The sequence below is a fragment of the Dipodomys merriami genome, unplaced genomic scaffold, assembly GCF_024711535.1.
Source record: "Dipodomys merriami isolate MVZ:Mamm:240054 unplaced genomic scaffold, mDipMer1.0.p SCAF_16, whole genome shotgun sequence".
In the NCBI taxonomy this organism is placed as follows: Eukaryota; Metazoa; Chordata; class Mammalia; order Rodentia; family Heteromyidae; genus Dipodomys; species Dipodomys merriami.
In genome coordinates this window covers 3659486-3685895 of record NW_027202937.1, presented here as the reverse complement: position 1 = coordinate 3685895, position 26410 = coordinate 3659486, and the positions used below count along the sequence as shown (strand labels likewise).

General features: G+C 41.9%; 1 protein-coding gene and 1 pseudogene across 2 annotated transcripts in view; one reads left to right on the top strand and one right to left on the bottom strand.

Moving 5' to 3' along the window:
- Znf318 (zinc finger protein 318) overlaps positions 1 to 26410 on the bottom strand; it is a 60793-nt gene that overhangs the window by 25030 nt on the left and 9353 nt on the right. For both annotated transcript variants that reach the window (XM_070023684.1, XM_070023683.1), the window contains exons 3-4: positions 10989 to 11628; positions 7200 to 8642 (exon numbers count right to left, since the gene is read on the bottom strand). In XM_070023684.1, coding sequence (XP_069879785.1) covers positions 7200 to 8642; positions 10989 to 11628 — 2083 coding nt within the window. The remainder of the gene's footprint in view (positions 1 to 7199; positions 8643 to 10988; positions 11629 to 26410) is intronic.
- LOC138827721 (THAP domain-containing protein 5-like) lies at positions 1594 to 3747 on the top strand (annotated as a pseudogene).

The window sequence follows — 26410 nt, the reverse complement described above, 5'->3', positions numbered from 1 at the left end:
AAAGCGCTCAACTTGAGCTGAAGAGCTGAGGAACAGCGCCCAGGCCCAAAGTACAGGTCCTATGACTGGCCAAAAAAAAAAAAAAAAAGAGTATTTTCTTTTGGTCTCACTGTGTGAGTACCTAAAATCATGTATAATTTATCAAATACCAATGTGTTTTAGATCTAATTTCTGCATATCCGAGAGAACACATACTGGGTATCTTAACCTAAGTATCAATCCCTGCACACAGAGGCTCTGATTTAGCAAAGTGACATTTCATTCTGATCTAAGTTCCAATATTGAAGTTTATCCTTTTCAGAACTATACTACCAAGAAATCATTATTTTATGTAGGAAGCGCCTGAAGCCACTGACATCATCTACCAGATAGTAGTTCTGAGCTCAAAAGAAAACACAGAGAGCTAACAGGTGTTATGAGCAAAGCATTATATTAGTTACATTACATATTTCATGTTTTTCAATCCTCACATTTTCTCTTCTTTACAATAAAAAGCTGAATTCATGTAAGATTAAGTAGCTTACCCAGGCACAAAGTACATTTAAGATACTGGCATAACTGCCCTAAATCCCATTATCTTTCAATCATGTTACAACAACCTAATGGAAAAACATAAATATGGTTTAATAGACCAGGGAGAAAAACTCATTATTTGCCTTATTTAAATTCTAGACTCTTAAAGGGAAAATAAAGTGTCTTTATTGAACCTATTCATCCACTTTCCCAAAATACTTCAATAAAACTAAAACTTGAATTCAGGGTATCTGAATACAATTGAAAGAAAATTAAGAGGAAGTATTTTTTGTCTGTAATCCTAGTTACTACTCAAGAGGCTGAGATCTGAGGATCTGTTTGAAGCCACCCCGGGCAGGAAAGGCCTTGAGATTATCTCTAACTAGTCACCAAAAAGCAAAAAAGAGTATAGCTGTGTCTCAAGTGGTAGAGTGCTAGGCTAGAGCAAAAAAGCTCAGTGACAGTGCCCACAAAAGTATTAGCTAAATTTAGTCATTTATTTTGTTAGTTTTATTTGACTTGTTGACAGGGTCTCACTATGTAGCTCAGACTGACTTTTAACTTGTGATCTTCTCACTTCGTTTTGGTTTTTGGTTTTTTTTGGGGGGGTCTGGTCGTGGGGCCTGAACTCTGGGCCTGGGCACTGTCACTCAGCTCTTCAGCTCAAGGCTAGTGCTATACTACTTGAGCTACAGTACCACTTCCGGCTTTTTCTGTTTATGTGGTGCTGAGGAATTGAACCCAGGGCCTCATGCATGCAAGGCAAGCACTCTACCACTGAGCCACCTTCCCAGCCCATCACTTAGGTTTTTCAGTGCTGGGATTATGGGTATCTATCACCACACCCAGTGACATTTTTTTTAACTAGAAAAAAAAAGAGAATAAGGAAGACTTCAAGACTCCTAGCTTCTACCCTCACTGTTCTAAGACCATTAAAATGGATATATATATATATTCATATATATATATAATATATATATATGTATTTTTTTTTAAAAGGAATAAGACAACCACAGTGGGACCAAAGACAGATTTTTGTTTAGCTGTAATAAAGATTAAATGTGTGAAAAAAAATCAAAGATGGCCTGGGAATATGGCTTAATGGTAGATACTTGCCTAGCATGCGTAAGGCCCTGGGTTTGATTCCTGGTACCACATAAACAAAAATTAATAAAATTAAAAGGAAAGGGCACAGGCACAGTGGCATGGGCTGCTTGGACTTGTGGACCCGCCCAAGCAAGGAGGGCTGGTCTGTACCCTTTGCCAACTGGAGTCACCCCAGGACTTTACCCAATTGATACCCCACTACTGCTCTGCAATATGCTGTAAGAATTGCAGGGGTAGCTGGGTGCTGGTGGCTCATGCCTATAATCCCAGCTACTCAGGAGGCTGAGATCTAAGGATTGTGGTTCAAAGTCAGCCCAGACAGGAAAGTTCATGAGACTCTTCTCTCCAATAAACCACTCTGAAAACTGGAAGTGGCACTGTGGCTCAAGTGGTAGAGCGCTAGCCTTGAGCTGAAGAGCTGAGGGACAGCGCCCAGGCCTAGAGTTCAAGCTCCATGACTGACCAAAAAAAAAAAAGAATCGCAGGGGATGGAACAATAAAGACTGCAAATTGAGTTTTTACCCACAGTCTTACTGTGTAGCACAAGATTACCCTCCCAACTCTTAATCCTTCTGCCTCAACCTACCTAGTTGTCAGGATTACAGGTTTCCTCTTCATGACAGACAAAGAAAGACTTGAAAAGTGGCTAAAGAATATGAGACAAGTTTGGGATCCCAGTAAATACCAGTTCTTGTGTAGTGACCATTTAACTCCTGACTCTTGACATCAGATGGTGTATCTGTTATTTAAAACAAACTGCAATTCTAACAATATTTTCTTTGCCTGAAGACTATAAGGGAATAGAATATTGTTTAAAAAAAACTCTCAGAAGAAAAAAAAGGGAGATGAGAAAGAAATGTGCCTAAAAGCTAAGTGTGAAGAATCATTTGCATCAAATGAAATAAAGAAAAATACAGTTAAAATAGATATACTCCCTGAAGAGACTTACTTGATTTGCCTGCCAAACTGAAGCCACCAACTCCTAAAATAGCAAGTATTCAAACTAACATACTAACTCTTAATCTGGTTCAACAATATACTGAAAAAATAAATTCTGTCTTGGAAACATCCATTAACCAAGATTTAGGTGTAAGTGATTTCCACACATCTTTTAAGAATCTAAATTCCACAACTATTACTTTAAAAACTTCAAATTCAGAAGGTATTCACCAGCCTTTGGAAACCCAAAAAGTGCTTGAAATAAGTACAAGTCATTTTGCTAATCCTAATTCCATTGAAATTGTCAGTACAGGAAAACCAATTCTTAATCAGCACAGTTGAAGAATTATGCACAAATAATCTGTTATTGCCCTTTTTGTACCCACACAAATTTTTTTTCCCAGTCCCCTGGGGCTTGAACTAAGAGCCTAGGTGCTGTCCCTGAACCTCTCTGTGCTCAAGCCACCTGAGCCACAGCGCTACTTTCAGCTTTTTCTGTTTATGTGGTACAGAAAAATTGAACCCAGGGCTTCATGCATGCTAGGCAAGCACTCTACCACTAAGCCACATTCTCAGGCCCCACAGAAAATTTTAAAACTGCAGTTAATTATTTTATCCTATCCCCAAATGAAAACCATAGGAATGGTCGGGCGCCGGTGGCTCACGCCTGTAATCCTAGCTACTCAGGAGGCTGAGATTTGAGGATCACAGTTCAAAGCCTGCCCAGGCAGGAAACTCCATGAGATCTTTATCTCCAATAAAGCACTAGAAAACCGCAAGTGGCGCTGTGGCTCAAGCTGTAGAGGGCTCACCTTGAGCTGAAGAGCGAAGGGAAGGTGTCCAAGCCCAGAGTTCAAGCCCCATGACCAACAACAAGAAAAAAAAAACCATAGGAATGGAATATATAGATACTAAAGACTCCTTATATAAGAATATAGACCACAGTGTAGACAGTTTATAAACTGAACACTCTTATTGCAGACAAGACATAAATAAGGAACATCTTTGGCAAAAGGTCTCTAAGCTGCATTCAAAGATAACTTCTTGAGCTACAACAGCAAAGACTCTAGGAAGATTGAAGACTTTGGAAGCTCTTATAAGCCAGCTAAAACAGGAAAACTATCTGAAGAAAAAAACAAAATTATAGAAAATCACTTCACCACATATGAAGTTACTGTGATAGAGTAAAAAAGTTTTAAGGCTATAGAAGCTATTTTGAGTAAACAAAATTATATATAAAGGGAGTTTTTCCTACAGATAGTTTTTATCTTAATGAAACTATGCAAGTTGTTATGAACTACATTCTGTTTCTGTAATGCCTATAATAAGAGAAAAACTGGAGAGTTATGGGGCTGACTTGATACTTTTCCAAATTATAGTAACACAGTGAATAAATACGATAAGACAGTCATAAAATGAGGGAGCAAAGAAATGATCAAAACAGCCCAAAAGGGCTGGGAAGTTGGCTCAGTGGTAGAGCGCTTGCCTTGCACGTATGAGGCCCTGGGTTCGATTCCTCAGAACCACATAAGCAGAAAAAAAAAAAGCTGGAAGTGGCGCTGTGGCTCAAGTGGTAGAGTGCTAGCCTTGAGCTGAAGAGCTGAGTGACATCACGCAGGCCCAGAGTTCAGGCCCCACGACCAGACCCCCCCCCCCCCCAAAAAAAAAAAACAACAGCCCCAAACAGATCAATTCCAGTTGTACCACTAGCATATGAATTAGGCAAGCTACTGTTAAGATTGCACCTCCGAAGGCTGGTAATGCCCAGTGGTACAATAGTTGCTTAACTTTGTGCAGAGAGTGGTGGATAGATATTAAGCTTCATTCCCTTATTTGTAATTTGTAAAATAAGGGTACTTAGTAGGTCACTAACAGTCTTTCGTCTGTTTCTGTATAGTTCCTTCCTTTCATATTAAGATATCTCTATAAGAATATAGAGAAGACGGTTAGAATTTGATATGAACTGTTGGAATAGCAATATGCTTTTATTGTTTAATGATTTTCTAGTTATGTATCTGTAATATAAAGAAAAATAGAGTAACAAGTTGGACAAGAAATGTACTCACTGCCTTACGTATATAACTGTAACCCTGTGGTACATCACCTAGACAATAATTTTTTTTTTTTTGGTCCGGTCGTGGGGCCTGAACTCTGGGCCTGGGCGCTGTCCCTCAGCTCTTCAGCTCAAGGCTAGCGCTCTACCACTTGAGCCACAGCGCCACTTCCGGCTTTTTTCTTATGTGGTGCTGAGGAATCAAACCCAGGGCCTCAGGCATGCAAGTCAAGCGCTCTACCACTGAGCCACCTTCCCAGCCCTGACAATAATTTTTTTTTAAAAAGAAAAAAATACTATTATAATTTTTATTGCAGTTGAACTCAGATCTGAGGAGAGTACTTTTAACTTTTGAGAAAATAGATATTTCAATGCTTTATATATAGATGACCATTAGAATATAGTCATTGTATTCATATACTGTTCTGTAGAATGGGAACTTCTTTGTACAACTACTTAAATAATAAAAAAAGAATATAGTCATTTAAGTTTCTCAGCATCCTGTATTTATAAAGTAATATCTGTACCAGTTTTAACTATATGTATATTTTGGAAGTCATAGTTTGTGTATATTTCTTTTTTTGTTGTTATTGGGGGGGGGTGGTCATGGGGCCTGAACTCTGGGTCTGGGTGCTGTCCCTCAGCTCTTCAGCTCAAGGCTAGCACTCTATCACTAGAGCCACAGTGCCACTTCCAGCTTTTTCTGCTTACATGGTGCTGAGGAATCAAACCAAGGGTGTCATGCATGCAAGGCAAGCACTCTACCACTGAGCTACCTTCCCAGCCCAGTTTGTGTATATTTCATAGCAGGTATGCTTTTTAAAGTGTACGCATGCCATTTTTTAAAATCCAAAATAATAGTGCTATACTTAATATTATACATTCCCTATTCATATTTTACAAATTTTATAAGGAAGAAATTATAAATAAGTGACGATGATGTTAGGAAGAAGTTGTTCTCTTAGGAAAGAGTGTTATAAATAAAAATACTATTTATGGGCTGGGAATGTGGCTTAGTGGTAGAGTGCTTGCTTAGCATGCATGAAGCCCTGGGTTTGATTCTTCAGTACCACATACACAGAAAAGGCTGGAAGTGCTGTGGCTCAAGTGGTAGAGTGCTCGCCTTGAGCTGAAGAACTAAGTTCAGGCCCCATGACCAACAACAACAACAAAATACTATTTATGAGCCAGCACACCTGTCATCCTAGCTACTCAGGAGGCTGAGATTTGAGGATCACAGGTCAAAGCCAGCCCAGGTAGGAAAGTCCATGAGACTCTTATCTCTAATTAACCACCAGAAAACCAGAAGTGGCGCTGTAGCTCAAGTGGTAGAGTGCTAGCCTTGAACTGAAGAGCTGAGGGACAGTGCCCAGGCCCAGAGTTCAGGACCCATGACTGACCAAAAAAAAACAAAACAAAAACAAAAAACCCCAACTATTTATAGCCATACTCAATTTAAGAAAAAATGAGTGTAAAAGCAAACTTTGAAAAATACATATATTCCTTGAAATTTTTCAGTATAATTGAATTGCCTATGATGTTGAGCCAAATTCTTATTTGTCTGATACTTTCACCTCTTTTTTTTTTTTGAGACTACGATAAAATAACAAACATTTTGGGGGAATATAGACAATAGGGGGTACTCAGAAAGTTGATTCAGAATCACAAATAATTGTTTTATAAATGCATTTTTAACCATGTTTCACTTAATTTTTTCAGGATAACGAACTTAATTAGCTGTGTGCCAACCTAATAATAAATATAGAAGTGTTTTTATTAAGTGACTATAAGGGCACACTTAGGAAGTGGCACTGTAGCTCAAGTGGTAGAGTGCTAGCCTTGAGCTGAAGAGCTGAGGGACAGTGCTCAGGCCTAGAGTTCAAGCCCCACGACTGACCAAAAAAAAAAAAAAAAAAAAAACCCACAAAATCCGGGGCTAGGAAGGTGGCTCAGTGGTAGAGCGCTTGCCTTGCATGCCTGAGGCCCTGGGTTCAATTCCTCAGCACCACATAAGCAAAAAGAAAAAAGCCAGAAGTGGCGCTGTGGCTCAAGTGGTAGAGCGCTAGCCTTGAGCTGAAGAGCTGAGGGACAGCGCCCAGGCCCAGAGTTCAGGCCCCACGACCGGACCCCCCCCAAAAAAAAAAAAGGGCACACTTAAAATTAAGTATTCTACTTCCCATGGAAATTCAAAATAAATACTGTATGTTTGAAGTTACAAATTTTACAGAAATTATGTATCTAGCTGTATTCTTTTAGACTTAATAAATTATAGATATTTAAGATACTTGTTGTGTTGAAAAGGGTAATAGTGATCAAGATACATTGCATTCATAAACTGCTTTGTTAAATGACAACTACTTAAATTATATATATATATATACAAAAAAATAAAAGAAAAAAAACATGTAAAAATTTTTAAAAAGATTAAAAAGGCTATACATACTATCTAAAGTAATGTTGGCAACTTCCAAATATTTCCACTTAAGTGGGAGGGCTTTAAATTTTTCCAGCCACTCTACAAGTTTCCTTACAAATTTCTATTTTAAAACAGAAAACTCAGGCATGAATACCCAAAGCTAATATTCACCTTCTGCTTCTGGGAAGCACGATTCTTCTCATCAGAGATCTTTTCTGGATTATATCTTATGAGTGATGGGATAGAAACCTGGACAGGCACTTGGGTAGCAGGAAGTGAGCCTCGAACTGACTTCTTCTGTTTGGGTTCATTAGGAGTCACAGTGGGGATTACACGAAGATTGGGACGGCTACGAGTAGCTTGTTTGGCTACTGGCATTATCCTGTGTGGTTCAGGCAGAGGGTGGTTTGATGGTTGAGAGGCAGGATACATAGGCCATCTTGAGGCTGCATATGCCATATAGTGCCTATAGGTGTCAAAGGAGGAAGCAGGAATGGTAGCTCCCTGGTAGTTTGGAGGTATCCGAGCGGCAACAAACTGAGAAGTCCTTGGCATATGAAACTGAGATAAAGAAGCAGAGTGTGGAAGTCTAATTGGGGTAGATGGGGTTGATGGCAACATGCACCTGACTGCAACAGATGACTGAAACCCACTGCCAACCACCTCTTGTCCTGAAATATGACCAACTGGATGATCAGACTTTAAGAATGGAGGACTATGTTTTGGAAGCAGATAAGGATCTACAGGGGAGGATGGATGTGGATGGGACACCTCTGGAGAGTGAGTATTGCTATGATGTGACTCCCTGCTTTCCAATCTATGGTGATCTGAGGAGTGCTGATCAGCTGACAAATGGTGGTCAACTGAGGAACAGCGGTCAGCTGAGAAGTGTCGGTCAACAGAAGAACGGCGGTCAGCTGAGGAACGTGATGATGGTTTCTTCCCATGAAGCCGTTCTTGGGTGCGAGCAGCTAGTTTACTAATCTCTGCTACTCCAATATCGAGCCCTATGGTCTTAAGCAAGTCATGAATCTTGGCATATTCTGAATTTGTCTCTTCTAGTGATTCTAACTTTATAGCTGGAGCTGAGGAGGAAAGGGAACTTGTCTTTTGCCTTATAACTTTACTCTCAGAGCCAATGGACTTTGGTGGGGATTCTGTCTTTAAATCCTCTTCTTCATCACCATAGAGAAATTTTTCCTCATCTTCAATGTCAGGGAAGCTACATTGCCTCTTTTCCTGTGTACTGGTAGAATCAACCAGCATGCTCAGGATACGGGAAAAACCACTCCCATCTTGACTAGCTCGCTCATGGGGTAGTAAAAAGTCTATATGCCTCTCAGTTCCTTCAGTCTTCAAACCTAACTTTTCCTTGTGGCACAGAAAACTTCCAAATTTTTCTTTGAGAGGACTGTTCTCTTTGGGTATTCCAGGGAGGGGACCCCACTGGAAGAGTTTAGCCTGAGGTCCCTTCAGGGCAGGTTCCACTGTAGTCCCCTTGTTTTCAATCTCTGAGGAAAAAGCAGCAATAGCACCACTTAGTGGAAGAGATGAGTGTCCGGAGTAAAGAGGGTGATCCTGGTTGGAGTTAGTACTGCTGGAAAAATTCTGGGGCTGAAAAGACAAATACAACTGACTGAGACCCTGTGCAAAATCTCAGAACACTTAACAGATGAGATAAATTGTTACACACACACACACACGGGGTGCTGGTGGACACGGACACACACACACACACACACACACACACACACACACACACACACACACACACACACACACACACACACACACACACACACACACACACACACACACACACACACACACACACACACACACACACACACACACACACACACACACACACACACACACACACACGGTGCTGGTGGCTCATGCCTGTAATCCTAACTACTGAGAAAGCTGAGGTCTGAGGATTGCTGTTCAAAGCCAACCTGGGCAGGAATGTCCATGAGACTCTTATCTCTAATTAACCACCAGAAAACTGGAAGTAGTGCTATGGCTCAAGTGGTAGAGCACTAGTCTTGAACTGAAGAGCTCAGGGACAGCACCCAGGCCCAGAGTTCAAGCCCTACTACCTACACACACACACACACACACACACACACACACACACACACACACACACACACACACACACACACACACACACACACACACACACACACACACACACACACACACACACACACACACACACACACACACACACACACACACACACACACACACACTCTCTCTCTCTCTCTCTCTCTCTCTCTCTCTCTCTCTCTCTCTCTCTCTCTCTCTCTCTCTCTCTCTCTCTCTCTCCTGTTCTTTCTGAATTAAGGAGATAAAAATATAGATAAATGGCAGGATATTCTTAGTGAAGGTCAAGATATGAGTCCCTATCTGTCTCTCCAGATGTCTCTGCTGTAGCAAAGAGAAATAGGAATTTAAACAACTGGATGGAACCCTCACCTTTGCTTTGTTTTAGTCATTTTTCAATGAATGTAAATTCAAAAGGATTTTAGAAATAATCTAGCTTGTTTTCATTTCTATAAAAGCCTAAAAGAAAAATACTGTAAATGGTGAGGCTTTGAAGTGGCAGAGGAAAGTCTGTAACTCTAACTTAGCCTCCTTCTGCTTAAGTGTTTTGAGGCAAATGGTTTAGAAGCCTTTAACTAAGCTTTGCCTATTGTTCCATATGAAAAAAAAAAAAATCAAGGCTGGGAATACGGACATGACTTGCCTAAAAATCACATAGCAACTTGGTGGCAGAAGTAGTCCAAAAGCAGAATCACTTGATTTCTGGACTAATCTTATGACTCATCTATACTGTCTTTTCTTTCTCTAAAGACAGATGGAATGTGGATCATCTCCTCCCTTTGCCCTTAAGTTTCACTTTCAAGAAACATAGTCAAAATTTCTATAGGGCCGGGCGCTGGTGGCTCACCCTTATAATCCTAGCTACTGAAGAGGCTGAGATCTGAGGATCCAGGTTCAAAGCCAGCCTGGGCAGGCAAGTCCGTGAAACTCTTATCTCCAATAAAACCACAGAAAACCGGAAGCGGCGTTGTAGCTCAAGTGGTAGAGTGCTAGCCTTGAGCTGAAGAGCTGAGGAACACGCCCAGGCCCAGAGTTCAAGCCCCACGACCAATAAAAAAAAAAATTTCTATAGGGCTATTAAAAATGACTGTTTTCAAAAGTCAAAATAGGGGGCTAGGAAGGTGTGGCTTAGTGAGTGCTTGCCTAGCATGCATGAAGCCCTGGGTTCAATTTTTCAGTACCATATAAACAGAAAAGGCCAGACGTGACTAAGGCTCAAGAGTGCTAACCTTGAGCAAAAAAAGCAGCTCAGGTACAGTGCCAAGGCCCTGAGTTCAAGCCCAGGACTGGCATAAAAAAAATAGGGGCAACAGAAGACCTCTACTGACACATCACAAGGCCTTTCATTTGGAGAATTCTAAAAGTATAGATCACAAGTGTAACAACATTAGTCCATCATCAATGACAAGGATACAGCCTCCAAGAAAGTAACCAGGATTGAAAGTATTATAGGAAGCCAGGTGTGGGTGGCTAATGCCTGTAATCCTAGCCACTTAGGAGGCTGAAATCTGAGGATTGTGGTTTGAAAGCCAGCCAGGGCAGGAAAGTCCAAGAAAATCTTATTTCCAATTAACCACCCAAAAGTTAGACAAGTAGTAGAGCACTAGCCTTGAGGGAATAAAGCTATGGAAGAGCACCTAGGCCCTGAGTTCATGCCTCTCCCCCAATGATAGGTATGTTTATGTTTATGCATATTTATGTTTGTGCATATATGTGTATATGTGCATATGTGTGTGCATGTGAGTGCATATATGTGTATATGTATGTGCATATATATATATATATATATATATATATAATTTTTTTAACAGGACTAGAAAGAGACCCTAGAAGAAATATAATAGAGACCTGCACGGAAGGCTCCATGTCCACCTCAATCCGTTTCTTCAGAATAGACTTCTTGGGCATAACAGACACTTCCTCAGGCCGGTGCAAAGAATAACCTGGCTCTGTTGCTGTCAATACACCTGACAATCCAGGGATGGAACAGCTAGTGCCACCACTGTCAACTCCCACTAACTCCTGACTCAAGTTCCTACTTTGTTCCTCCTCTTCCTCTCGCTTTCGTCTTGCAAGATCCAGCTCTCGAAACTCAGGATCTAGAAACCTAGGACTTGGACTTTGTCTACGCTGTCGATAGTTGCGAGTCCCTGATGTAAAACTTGGGTGATCCCCTCCCATGCTGTGTATCTTCTCCGTATCATCAAAACGAGGCCTTTTGACTTCCCGGCTCCTTTCTTCAGATCGTATAGAGTAGGAGCCTTTGAGTTTGTCTCTATTTCGTTCTGTTCCCCGCAACAATTCATCATGACAACTCATATGGGGACTATAATCAGATCGATGCAGGAAAGTTTCTCTTGTTCGGTAGTCCTCATCAAGTTGTCCTAAGAAGGGACTAAGAGGCTGCTCTTCCCGGGAAATGTATCTCTCAAGACCCCGAGAGCCTTGGGAGCTTCGAGTGAAGACAGAATCATCAGCCAAATCATCCCTGAGAAAAGAGGTAAGTATCACTGAATACAATGAACTTGGAAAGAGCAGGATCAGAATAGTTGATAAGGGAGTTATGGAATGTTTAGGGCAAAAGACAATAACCATAAAATTCAACAGTTTATCTATATAATACATGGAACTTTTCATCTCCTTTTACCCAGGGACACAAACAGCTTCAGTCTCTAATCAAAGGGTGAAGCCAGGCACTGATGGCTCATACCTGTAATTCTAGCTACTCAGGGGGCTGAGATCTAAGGATCTCACTTTGAAGCCAGCCTGGGCAGGAAATTCTGTAACTTGTATCTCCAATAAATCACAGAAAAAGCCTGAAGTGGTACAGTGGCTCAAATGGTAGAGTGCTAACCTTGAGCAAAAAGGGAGCCCAGGGACAGCACCCAGCCCAGAGTTCAAGCCCCATGACAGAAAAAAACAAAAACAAAAACAAAACAGGGCTGGGAATATGCCTTAATGGTAGAGTGCTTGCCTAGCATGCATGAGGCCCTGAGTTCCCTTCCTCAGTACCATATAAATAGAAAAGCTGGAAGTGGCACTGTGGCTCAAGTGGTAGAGTGCTAGCCTTGAGCAAAAGAAGCTCAGGGACAGTGCTCACGCCCTGAGTTCAAGCTCCAGGTCTGGCAAAACAAATAAACAACAACAAAAGAACCCTCTGGTGCATCACCTTTACAATTAAAAAAAAACACACACACAAAAACCCACAAAGGGTGATACTGCCAATTCATCTAGACAGAACTTTCAAGCTAATTCATTTCTTTCTTTCCTCCCCACCTGTCCTCCACTTTATGTGTGTGCTCTGGTACTAAGACTTAAACTCTGGGCCTCCTGATCTTACTAGGCTTTTTCACTTAAGTTATATCTCTACTTCCAGTTTTGTGCTTATTATCTGGAGAAATAAGTCCCTCAGATTTGTCTGCCTGATCTGGCTCCAAACCTCAATCCTCAGACCTCAGCCTTTTTTTTTTTAGTCAGTCCTGGGGTTTAAACTCTGGGCCTGGGCACTGTCCCTGAGCTCTTCAGTTCAAGGCCAGTGCTCTACCACTTGAGCCACAGTGCCACTTCTGGTTTTCTGGTGGTTAATTGGAGATAAGAGTCTCACAGACTTTCCTGCCCAGGCTGGCTTTTAACTGTAATCCTCAGATCTCAGGGTCCTGAGTAGCTAGGATTACTGGTAGGAGCCACCGGCACCTGGCTAAATATTATTTATTTAGGCAGCAAATAAATAATATTTATTGATTGAACTCAGAACCTTGAGCTGGCCAGGCAAGGGTTTTGCCATTTGAACCATGCCCCCATGCTCAGATCTCAGCCTTCTGAGTAGCTAGGATTATAGGTGTGAGATAACAGTGTCCAGCTTCACTGTGTATTTTTATTTCACAGAAATTCTAAGACCTAAGCCAAGTACTGGTAGCTCACACCTGTAATCCTTGCTACTCAAAAGGCTGAGATCTAAGGACCACTGTTCAAAGCCAGCTAGGCAGACAAATCCTAGAGACTCTGATCTCTAATCAACCACTAGAAAACCAGTAGTACTGTGGATCAAAGTGGTAGAGCACAATCACTGAGTGAAAAAACTCAGGGACAGGGCTCAGACCCTGAGGTCAAGCCCCTTGACCACCAAAAAAAGAAAAATTCTAAGATCTCAGATGGTATTAAGGTAAAAACAGAGGATGAGACAGCTGTCCCTTCAGTTAAGAGATCTACACCAAGCCAGGCGCCAATGGCTCACGCCTGTAATCCTAGCTACTCAGGAGTCAGATCTGAGGATCGAAGTTCAAAGCCAGCCCGGGCAGGAAAGTCCTTGGGACTCTTATCTCCAATAAACAACCAGAAAACTGGAAGTAGCGCTGTTGCTCAAGTGGTAGAGCACTAGCCTTGAGCTGAAGAGCTCTGGGACAGTGCCCAACCCCAGAGTTCAAGCCCCACAACCAACAACCACACACACACACACACACACACACACACAAAAAAAGAGAGAGAGAGAGAGAGAGAAAGAGATCTACACCATATACAACTGACCTAAAGTTGTTGTTGTTGTTATTGTTATTTGGGGGGGGGGGTCCTATGGCTGTAGAGCTTCTATGACCCAAAAAAGATGATTCAAATCATAAAAAAAAGAACCTGTAGCATTTTAAGCACGTAAGTTTTAAGTAACATGGCAAAAACTAAGTGTTCCCATGTCACCCACATTCTACAATGAATCACTATTCAGAGGATGGGAATGACGGTATTACTGGTATATTTTGTTGTTGTAATTATTTTTTTAAGCTCAGGCTGACCCAAAACTTGTAGTCCTCCTACCTTATCCTTCCTAGTGCTAATACAATCATGTGCCACTATACCTGGCAATTGTTGATAACTTATACTATTTCTAGTAGCTATTTCTTGGATAGTTGTGGTTGTAGAAATGGTTTTTGTTTTTGTTGGTTGTGTTGCTTGAACTTGGGGCCTAGATGCTATCTCTGAGCCCTTTTGCTCAAGGCTAGTGCTCTACCACTTTGAGCCATAGCACCATTTCCAGTTTTCTGGTGGTTAACTAGAGATCAGAGTTTTATGGACATTCCTTCCCCAGATCTCAGCCTCCTGAGTAGCTAGGATTATGGGTGTGAGCCACCAGTGCCTGGCAATAATTTTTTTTAATAGCTGTCTTCCTGTCTCTGGGAATACCTTAGTAAAATGTAAAAAGTTGCTTTTCCTTATTTTCTAGTACTGCCTTTGATAAAAGTTGTAGATCTGGACAATAGATGTAAATAACTTTATGAAAAGCTATCAAGTTTAAACTTTATTACCTCTTCTACAAAGAATGTCAACTGTAGGGACTCAGATTTCCATTTCCCACTTCTTTCCCAGGAACCTGGGGAAATTCAAGGTCTCAGTATACTTTGAAATAGAAAGGAATGGGAATGAATGGTGTTTTCTGAGATAACATAAATATAACTGGTCTAAGAAATTTTACTCTGCAGAGATCTGTCAACTGTGAACACACCCTGTTTCCAGAGAGGAATGTTCATGAGTTGAATGTCTCAAAAGATCACCTACCACACCAAAAATGTCTTATCATATTAATGTGGGTGGGAACACAAGCTACCTGGGCAGTACCAAGTTCATCTATGCACTCATATTCATAAGAATTATTACATGCCATTAACAAATGGAATACTAGCCCAAGAATCTAATCCAACATACTATTAAGACTATCAAGAAGGGCTGGGAAGATGGCTCAGTGGTAGAGCGCTTGCCTTGCATGCCTGAGGCCCTGGGTTCAATTCCTCAGCACCACATAAGAAAAAAGAAAAAAGCCGGAAGTGGTGCTGTGGCTCAAGTGGTAGAGCGCTAGCCTTGAGCTGAAGAGCTGAGTGACAGTGCCCAGGCCCAGAGTTCAGGCCCCACAACTGGACCCAAAAAAAAAAAAAAAAAGACTTATCAAGAAGCCAGCGCCGGTGGCTCATGCCTGTAATCCTAGCTACTAGGAGGCTGAGATCTGAGGATCGCGGTTCAAAGCCAGCCCAGGCAGGAAAGTCCATGAGACTCTTATCTCCAATAAACCACTAGAAAACTGGAAGTGGTGCTGTGGCTCAAACGGTAGAGCACTCGCCTTGAGCTGAAGAGCACAGGGGCAATGCCCAAGCCCAGAGTTCAAGCCCCACGACCAAAAAAAAAAAAAAGATGGCTCTCAGAAAGCCTCAGTCCAGACTCGGAATCTCCAGAGAGCTATAACTATGAAAGGAGGCATCAAAATAGTAGGGTTTAGGTTTTTTTTTTTTGCATGTGTGTGGATGTATGTATATTTTAATTTAGCCAGGTGAAAATGATTTGCACCTATAATTCTAGCTATTAAGGAGGCTGAGATCTGAGGACCATGGTTCAAAGCCAGCCTGGGCAGGCTTTTCTTCAATTAATCACTAAAATATCAGAAACAGAGCTGTGGTTCAAGTGGTAGAATGCTAGCTTTAAGCAAAAAAGCTCAAGGACAGCACCCAGGCCCTGAGTTCAAGCCCCACACACATCTATTAGAAGTCATAATGTCTATCAGAATCTCAGTCTCCTTCCTCAAGATTCTCTATAAGAAAGAGATGTGTGGGGCTGGGAAGATGGCTCAGTGGTAGAGCGCTTGCCTTGCATGCATGAGGCCCTGGGTTCGATTCCTCAGCACCATATAAACAAAAAGAAAAAAGCCGGAAGTGGCGCTGTGGCTCAAGTGGTAGAGCGCTAGCCTTGAGCTGAAGAGCTGAGGGACAGCACCCAGAGCCAGAGTTCAGGCCCCATGACCGGCCCCCCCCCCCAAAAAAGAAAGAGATGTGTGGGCCAGGAAGGTGGGTCAGTGGTAGAGTGCTTGCCTTGCATGCATGAGGCCCTGGGTTCAATTCCTCAGCACCACATAAGCAGAAAAAGCTAGAAGTGGTGCTGTGGCTAAAGTGGGAGAATGCTCGCCTTGAGCTGAAGAGCTGAGGGACAGCGCCCAGGCCCAGAGTTTAGGCCCCATGACGAAGGAAGGAAGGAAGGAAGGAAGGAAGGAAGGAATGAAGGAAGGAAGGGAGGAAGGGAGGAAGGGAGGAAGGAAGGGAGGAAGGGAGGAAGGGAGAAAGCAAAGAAAGAGACTTGCCTATAATAGAATGAGCACTAAAAAAGGATCACACCTCCTGTTACCTGGAATAATCTAGTGATGGATGCTCTCTAAAAGCCTTGGTTAAAGGGGGGGGGGGGTGTAGTTCAAGTGGTAGTAGAGCAAAGCCCTTCAGTAACTCTAAATTTCCTAAAATTTTAAATTTTAAAAATTATTGGGATGGGCACTGGTGGCTCACACCTGTAATCCTAGCTACTCAGGAGGCTGAGATCTGAGGACTGAAGTTCAAAGCAGGAAAGTCTGTGAGACTCTTATCTCCAATAAACCACTCAGGAAAATGGAAGTGGCGCTGTGGTTCAAGTGGTAGAGCGCTAGCTTTGAGTTGAAAAGCTTGGGGACAGCACCCAGGCCTAGAGTTCAAGCCCAATAACCGCAACCACAAAAAAAATTGGATATGGATAATGGGTACAAGGAGGTTCACTATAATATTCCTTTTTTGGGGGGAGGGAGGGTAGCATGAGATTTGAACTCAGGGCCTTGTACTTTACTACTTAAGCCATACCCCTAGACCTTTTGTTTTCATTATCTTTTGAATAGGGTTTTGCATTTATACCTGAGCTAGTCTAGTCTGCAATCCTACTATTTACATGTAGCTAGGATGACAGACATGCACCAGTGTCCAGATTCTTATTGGTTGGGATGGGGTCTTATAGACTGTTTTGGGTGGTTTTGTGTTTTTTTTTGGTAGTATTAGAGTTTGAACTCAAGGCCTCACACTTGTTAGACAGGCGCTGTACACTGCACCATGGCCTCTAGTCTTGTTTCTTGCTGGTTATTTTTGATAGGGGTGGGGGAGTTGGGTTGTTGTTGTTTGCCAGTCCTGGAGCTTGAACTCAGGGCCTGGGCACTGTCTCTGAGCTCCTTTTGCTCAAAGCTAGCACACTACCACTTGATCTACAGTGCCACTTCCAGCTTTTTCTGTTTATGTGGTACTGAGGAATTGAACCCAGGGTTTCACGCATGCTAGGCAAGCACTCTACACTAAGCCACATTCCCAGTCTGAGAGAGGGGTTTGCTTCTTGCTCACTTGTGTCTCTGAACCATGATCTGCCTATCTTAAGCTCTCCAATGTAACTGGGATGACAGAGACATGCCAATACATGGGGTCTTGTGGACTTTTCTGTCAAGGCCAGCCTAGAAACACAATCCTTGAAATCTTAGCTTCCTATGTAGCTTAGGATGATACGTGCACACCACTGCACACAGGTACAAGAGAAGTTTTGAAAACTTTTTTGCCTATGCAGGACTCAAACTATGATATTCCCTTGCTTAGCCTCAGATGACCGCTGGTGCCCAGCAAAGTCTTATGAACTTTTAGCTTGGATTAGTCTAAAATCTTGATTCTCTCTATATCTACTATTTTTTTCTTTTCTTTTTTCTTTTCCTCTTTTTTTTTTTTTTTGTGGTTCTAGGGTTTAAATTTAGGGCCTCACACTTGCTAGGCTGACATTCTAACACATGAGCATACCTCAGCTCTAATTCTTTTTTTTTTTTTTTTTCTTGTGCCAGACAAGGGCATTGTGCCTCAGCTTTTGTGTTAAGGCTAGTGCTTTATAATTGAGCCACAGTTCTACTTCTGGCTTTTTGGTGGTTAATCAGAGGTAAGAATCTCATAGACCTTCCTGCCTTGGCTGGCTTCATACTGCAATCCTCCTATTTCAGCTTCCTGAATAGCAGAATTATCGGCATGAGCCACTAGCACCCACTTTCTGTGGGACTTGAACTCAAGGCCTGGAGGCTGTCCTGAGCCTCTTTGTGCTCAAGGCTAGCCCTCTACCTCTTGAGCCACAGTGCCATTTCTGGTTTTTGAGTGGTTAATTAGAGATAAGAGTCTCACATGACTTTTCTTCCCAGGCTGGCTTCGAATCACAAACCCCAGATCTTAGCTTCCTGAGTAGTAGTACAGGTGTGAGCCACTGGTGCCTGGTTTCATTATGATAGTTTTACAGATACAACTTACTTTGATCAAACTCATCCCTTTATTACCTTCTCTTTTCTACCACCCTCTTGCTGATCTCCATCTTCCTAAATAGTTCCCTTTCTACTTTTTTCTTTTCTTTAAATTAAACAAATTAACAAACATAAAGCTAGATGAGATAGCCTAGTTGTAGTGTTCTTGCCTAGCATGCATTAGGTCCTGGGTTCCATTCTCAGCAAGACAATACACTGTTTCCATAGCAAAGCTCACACATAATGTTCATAGCATTATTATTATTATTATTATTATTGTCATGGGGCCTGAACTCTAGGCCTGGGCACTGTCCCTCAGCTCTTCAGCTCAAGGCTAGTGCTCTGCCACTTGATCCACAGAACCACTTCCAGCTTTTTCTGCTTATGTGGTGCTGAGGAATTGAAACCAGGGCCTCATGCATGCAAAGCAAGCACTCAACCACTGACCACTTTCCCAGCCCAGCATAGCATTATTCTTTTTTTTTTTTTTTTTTGTCTTTTCTTTTTTGGTACTGGGGATCAAACCCAGGACGTTGCACTTGCTAGGCAAGCGCTTTGCCACTGAGCTACATCCCAGCCCCATAGCATTATTCTTTTTTCTTTTTTCTTTCAATTTTTTTTTGGGGGGGGTCCGGTTGTGGGGCTTGAACTCTGGGCCTGGGCGCTGTCCCTCAGCTCTTCAGCTCAAGGCTAGAGCTCTACCACTTGAGTCACAGCTCCACTTCCGGCTTTTTTCATTTTGCTTATGTGGTGCTGAGGAATCGAACCCAGGGCCTCATGCATACAAGGCAAGCGCTCTACCACTGAGCCATCTTCCCAGCCCCATAGCATTATTCTTAATAGCTAAAAATAAAGACAATCCAGCTGGGCTTGGGTTACAGGCCTGAGCCTGTAACTACTCAGGAGGCTGAGATCAGAGCACTACATTTTGAAGCCAGCGCCCAGGCAGGAAAGTCCATTATTCTCTTATCTTCAGTTAACCACCAAAAAGCCAGAAGTGGAGCTGTTCTAATGGTAGGGAACTAGCCTTGAGTAAAAAAGCTTGGGACAGCACCCAGGCCCTTAGTTTAAGCCCAAGACTGGTATATATACACACACAAAAGTGAAAACTACCCAATGTTATTCATTCATCTATTCACCAATGATTAGTAAACAAAATGTAATATATACATAAAGTAAATTATTATTGGCAATAATGCTATAATTATGAGCCTTAAAGATACGTTAACTGAAAAAAGCCAATCACAGACCATATGATTCTACTAACATTAAATATCCAGAATAGATAAATTTATAGAGGCCGAAAGTAGATCAGTGCTTGCTTAGGGCTAGGAGAGTATAATGGCTAAATGCACCAGGTTTCTATCTTCTGGAACAACAATATAAAATTGATTAGAGTGGATGTACAACTGTGCAAATATACTATTACTGAACTACATACACTATAAATGGGTGATTGTATGGTATATTAACTATATCTCAAGAAAATGGGTAAAAATAAGTATAATTAAAAACAGGTGGCTGGGAATGTGGCTTAGTGGTAGAGTTCTTGCCTAGCATGCATGAAACCCTGGGTTCAATTCCTCAGTGCCACATAAGGAGAAAAAGCCAAAAGTGGAGCTAACCTAGGATTAGGGTTAGAGGGCTCGAGGTGTTAGAGCACTATCCTTGAGTGAAAGAGCTCAAGGACAGTGCCAAGACCCTGAGTTCAAGCCCCATGACATTAAAAAAAAAGTTCTTGGGCTAGGAATGGAGGCATATACCTATAATCCCAGCTATTTTAGAGGCAGAGAGTGAGAGGATCTACATTCAAAGCCACCCTGAACAAAAAAATATTCAGAGCTCTAGCTTAACAACCAAGCCAAACATTACATACTGTACATGCCCATAAAATTCTAGCTACATGGGAGGTACAGAAAAGTCATAATCCAGGGCTGGGAAGATGGCTTAGTGGTAGAGTGCTTGCCTAGTATGCATGAAGCCCTGGGTTCGATTCTTCAGTACCATATACACAGAAAAAGCCGAAAGTGGCACTGTGGCTCAAGGTAGAATGCTAGCCTTGAGCAAAAAAAGCTTAGGGACAGTGCCCAGGTCCTGAGTTCAAGCCCCATGACTGGCAAAAAAAAAGAAAAGAAAAGTCATAGTCCAAGGCTGTCCCTGGCCAAATGAATGAAGGAATGAAGCAAGACAATCTGAAAAACAACTAAAGGCAAAAAAGGACTGAACACATGGTTCAAGTGTTAGAGTGCCTGACTAGCAAGTATGAAGTCCTGAGTTCAAGCTCTAGAACCACAAATAAAACAAAACAAACCACAAGGCCAGGTGCCAGTGGCTCATACCTAGCTCCTCAGGGGCTAAGATCTAAGGACTACAATTTGAAGCCAGAATGGCCAGGAAAGTCTATGAGACTCTTATCTCCAATTAACCAGCAAAAAGCCAGTAGGAAAACTGTGGCTTGAGTGGTAAGGGTGCTAGCCATGAGCAAAAAAGCTAAGGGACAGTGACCAGGCTCTGAGTTCAAGCTCCCATTCTGGCATATGCATATGCACACGTGTGCTCTTACATACACATACATACATATATACATACACACACAAATCTTTTGAAGCATAAATTGTCCATTCTTTTCTTTTGCCTACTCCTCATAATTCCCTGAGAAATCTGTTTGTCTCTGTATTTCCCCTAAGTAAATCAGAGGGGAAACAAATATCATACTTTATCAACCTCTATCAGGTTACAGCAAGTATTTAGGGAATAAGAATTCCACAAATAAAATGTTTAAAGTAGAAAGGAAAGATTTACACAACCTGTTCATGCTTCTTTTTTAGAATGTCTTAGTCAGTTATAGGGCTAAGGTAAGGACATGACCCTTGTAATTTGGCTATTAACAAAACCTGATTAAGACTTAACAGATTCTTCTGGTTAGGGACAGGAGGGGGAAAATACAATTTTTAATTTTTTTTTTTTTTGTCGGTTGTGGGCTTGAACTCTGGGCCTGGGCGCTGTCCCTTAGCTCTTCAGCTGAAGGCGAGCGCTCTACCACTTGAGCTACAGCGCCACTTCCGGTTTTCTGGTGGTTTATTGGAGATAGGAGTCTCACGGTCTCTCCTGCCCGGGCTGGCTTTGAACCGCGATCCTCAGATCTCAGCCTCCTGAGTAGCTAGGATTACAGGCGTGAGCCACCAGCGCCCGGCTTTAAATAATTTTTTAAAGACTTAATAGTTGGGCACAAGTAGCCCACATCATCCTCATCCTAGCTATTCAGGAAGGCTGAGATCTGAGGATTAAGATTCAAAGCCAGCCCAGGTGGGAAAGTGTGAGACTCTAATCTCAAATAAATTACCAGAAAAACCAGAAGTACAACTGTGGCTCAAATAGTAGAGTGCTAGCCTTGAGCAAAAGAAGTTCAGGTATAGCTTCTAAGCCCTGAACTCAAGCCCCAGGACCTGAAGATAGATAGATAGATAGATAGATAGATAGATAGATAGATAGATAGATAGATAGATAGATAGATAGATAGATAGACAGATAGACAGACAGATAGACTTAACATATCGACTAAAGGAAGAGAAAAAATATTGGGGTCTCAGGAAAAAAAATTAAACATGGCCTACTGTAAATAGCCCATTTAGTTACCTAAACAGTAGATTCGCTCTCAGGAGACATCCTAACTATGCCAATAGTCCTATGGCCTGGGTTTAGTGATAGTAATTATCCTCCAAATCACACTACACAAAAGAAAAGGCACACAAATATGCAGGTAGTTAAAAAAAAATTAAGGCCAACTTCCATTTAGAACTGTAATCTCACTTTCTGTAGAGTAGATTTGTCTCTCGGAAATACATTTCCCTAAAAGAGAAATTTCATTTTTATAACTTAGAGAAACTGGTGATCTGAAGCACATGTGTTTAACAGGGGTTATTCAAAGAGGAGGTGACATCCTAGGTCTAACAAGAGGAATTGTTGAAATTACTTCAAAACCTTAGCAAGGAGAAAATCAAACCATGTACCACCTACTCAGACTGCCTATTAACCATCTCCCAAAATAGAGACAGAAGGGCAAAAGCATTTCCTCAATTAAGTGATGGTCACATACAGTGAAGTCTTACTTTCACAAGCTTCAGTGATTTATAACATAATACCATCGTGCCTTGCTTCACTGCATCCATAGCCACTGGAGCTTTGAAGTAAATATCACAAATAGCAGCAGTGCCCTCAGACTTCCTGCCCAGCTGTCCTCACATACCTCCCTATTATATATACTTCTTTGGCTTATTGCTACTGCTAAGAAAATTCATAAAATGCTAAAGAGACTATAACAGACATGATCTCAGCTCTAAGAAAGTGATGTCCAATATTCTCATCCTTTTCATTTTTGTGACATGAAAAACGCATCATGATTATTTAATTTTCATGTATAACTTTCTAGTACCTGAGGTCTACATTCAACACTCTTGGGTATTTGCCCTTCCTTAGTACTCAATAGTTGTAAAGTAGTAATTGAACTTAAATATATTTCAAGATCTCTAACTTCTACTAGTGCTGGTAGCTCAATCCCATAATCCTGGCTACTAAGGGAAGCTGAAATCAAAAGATCCTGGTTCAAAGTCAGCCCAGGCAGGAAAAGTCTGGGAGACTACTATCCCCAATAAACTACCAAAATGCCAGGAAAAAAAATCTACCCTGGGCTGGGAAGGTGGCTCAGTGGTAGAGTGCTTGCCTTGCATGCATGAGGCCCTGGGTTCGATTCCTCAGCACCACATAAGCAGAAAAAATCCAGAAGTGGCACGGTGGCTCAAGTGGTAGGGCACTAGCTGAATTGCTGAGGGACAGTGCCCAGGCCCAGAGTTCAGCCCCCACAAGCGATTTAAAAAAAAAAATCTACCTTTCAATTATTGCTTTACACATTAGATATGTACACATATAATAGACACAAATTTATCCACATTATTTCTGAATCTATATTCTTGTCTAGAAAAGTAAAAAAAAACTGCGGATGAATACTGTTCTCACTATCTCTGTCACATTGAGAAATTACTAATCTGTATTTTTTTGTTTTAGGTCGGTTGTGGGGCTTGAACCCTGGGCTTGAACCCTTGAGCCACGGTGCCACTTCAGTTTTCTAGTGGTTGTTTTTTTTTTTTTGTCGATCGTGGGGCTTGAACTCTGGGCCTGGGCGCTGTCCCTCAGCTCTTCAGCTCAAGGCGAGCGCTCTACCACTTGAGCTACAGCGCCACTTCCGGTTTTCTGGTGGTTTATTGGAGATAGGAGTCTCACGGTCTCTCCTGCCCCGGCTGGCTTTGAACCGCGATCCTCAGATCTCAGCCTCCTGAGTAGCTAGGATTACAGGCGTGAACCACCAGCGCCCGGCTCTAGTAGTTTTTATTAAGAGTCTCATGGACTTTCTTGCCTGGACTGGCTTTGAAATATGATCCTCAGATCTCAGCCTCCTGAATAGCTAGGATTACAGGTATGAGCCACCAGTGCCCAGCTTAGCCTGTATTTTTATTAAACTTAAAACTTCTTTTAAGTGCACTTGGTGCCAACTTTTTTCTATAGCTGTATGAAAACAAGAAACCTGTCCTCACATCACAATGCAATTTTGATAGGTACATTTTGTTATTTTTATAAAGTAGAATAGGATATAACAACTGAATTAAACTTAACCATGTAAAAAAAGTTAAAAAATTAAATATTTCAATCATTATATGAACATGTGTGGGAATGTAACAATAAAATCCTTCCCTGGGGCTGGGAAGGTGGCTCAGTGGTAGAGCGCTTGTCTTGCATGCCTGAGGCCCTGGTTCGATTCCTCAGCACCACATAAGCAAAAAGAAAAAAGCCGGAAGTGACGCTGTGGCTCAAGTGGTAGAGCGCTAGCCTTGAGGTGAAGAGCTGAGGGACAGCACCCAGGCCAAGAGTTCAGGCTTCAGAACCGGACCCCCCCCCCAAAAAAAAATAATAAAATGAATAAATAAAATCCTTCCCTATCTAATATAACCTGGTTTATTTTTTGTGATGCCCATCCTGGGGCTTGAATTCAGGGCCTGCATACTATTCCTGATTTTTTTTTTTTTTTGGGGGGGGGGGGGAGTCCAGTCGTGGGGCCTGAACTCTGGGCCTGGGCGCTGTCCCTCAGCTCTTCAGCTCTATCACTTGAGCCACAGCGCCACTTCTGGCTTTTTTCTTTTTGCTTATGTGGCGCTGAGGAATGGAACCCAGGGCCTCAGGCATGAAAGGCAAGCACTCTACCACTGAGCCACCTTCCTAGCCCTTCCTGATTTTTTTTTTTTTTTTTTTTTACTCAAGGCTAGTGCCCTACCACTTGAACCACAGCTCCACTTCTGGCTTTTTGGTGGATAATTGGAGATAAGAGTCTCATTGAGCCTGGCACCTGTGGCTCACGCCTGTAATCCTAGCTACTCAGGAGGCTGAGATTTGAGGATTGTGGTTCAAAGCTAGCCCAGGCAGGAAAGACTATGAGATTCTTATCTCCAATAAACCACCAGAAAACCGGAAATGGCGATGTGGTTCAAGTGGTAGAGCACTAGCCTTGGGCTGAAGAGCTGAGGGACAGTGCCCAGGCCCAGAGTTCAAGCACCACGACCGACAAAACAAAACAAAAAAGAGTTTCACTGGAGCTGGGCACTGGTAGCTCATACCTGTAATCCTAGCTACTTAGGAGGTTGAGATCTGAAGATTGCTTTTTGAAGCCAGCCCAGGCAAGGAAAGACCATAAGACAGTATCTCTAATTAACCACCAGAAAACTGGAAATGACACTGTGGCTCGAAGTGGTAGAGTGCTAGCTTTAAGTGGAAAAAGCTCAGGGACAGTGCCCAGGCCTTGAGTTCAAGTTCCATGACCAACAAAAAGAAAGAAAGAAAGAAAGAAAGGAAGAAAGGAAGAAAGAAAGGAAGAAAGAAAGAAAGAAAGAAAGAAAGAAAGAAAGAAAGAAAGAAAGAAAGAAAGGAAGGAAGGAAGAAAGGAAGAAAGGAAGAAAGAAAGGAAGGAAGAAAGAAAGGAAGAAAGGAAGAAAGAAAGAAAGAAAGAAAGAAAGAAAGAAAAGAAGGAGAGAGAGGAAGGAAGGAAGGAAGGAAGGAAGGAAGGAAGAAGAAAAAGAGTTTCATGTGCTCTCCTGCCTAGGCTGGCTTCAAAACATAATGCTCAGATCTCAGCCTCCTGAGTAGCTAGGATTATAGGTATGAGCCACTGGTGACTGAGTATAAGCTAAAAATTTTTAAATTTATACATTTTGACACACAAAAAATTCAGTCACATCTGTAACCCTAGCTACTCAAGAAACTGACATCCAGAAGATTGCCATTTGAAGCCAGCTTGGGTAGAAAAGTCTAAGAGAAGCCATCTCTAAAATAACTGTCAAAAAGCCAGGCTGGAGGCATGGCTGAATATGTAGAATGCCAGCTGAGTAAGCAAACTGAGTATGTAAAAGACCCTAAGTTCAAAACATGGCCATAATGCCAAAAAAGGGCTACAAATCTAATGTAATCCCCATCAAAATCCCAACGAAGTTCTTTATCAAGGTAGAAAAAAACAATCTAAAAATTCATATGGAGCCAACAAGACCACAAATAACCAAAGCAATTCTATGCAAAAAAAAAAAAAAAGTACTGTTGGTGGTATCACAATCTCAGACCTCAAGCTCTACTATAGAGCTATAATAACAAAAACAGCTTGGTATTGGCACAAAAATAGACCCCAAGATCAATGGAATAGACTAGAAGACCTGGAAATAAAACCATATACTTACAGTTATCTGATATTTGATAAGGAAGCCAGATACACAGTGGGGAAAAAAAAAAGCCTCTTCAATAATTGTTATTAGGAAAACTAGGTATCCATATGCAGAAAGCTAAAAGTGGCGGGCTGGGAAGGTGGCTCAGTGGTAGAGTGCTTGCCTTGCATGCATGAAGCCCTGGGTTCGATTCCCCAGCACCACATAAGCAAAAAAGAAAAAAAAAGCCGGAAGTGGCCCTGTGGCTCAAGTGGTAGAGCGCCCAGGCCCAGAGTTCAGGGCCATGACCAGACCCAAAAACAAACAAAGAAAGCTAAAAGTGGATCTCTGGTTGTTACCATGTACAAATACCAACTCAAAGTAGATCAAAGACCTCAATGTCAGATCTGAAATTTAGAGATTACTGCAAGAGGGGAGTAGGAGAAAAAATTCATAGG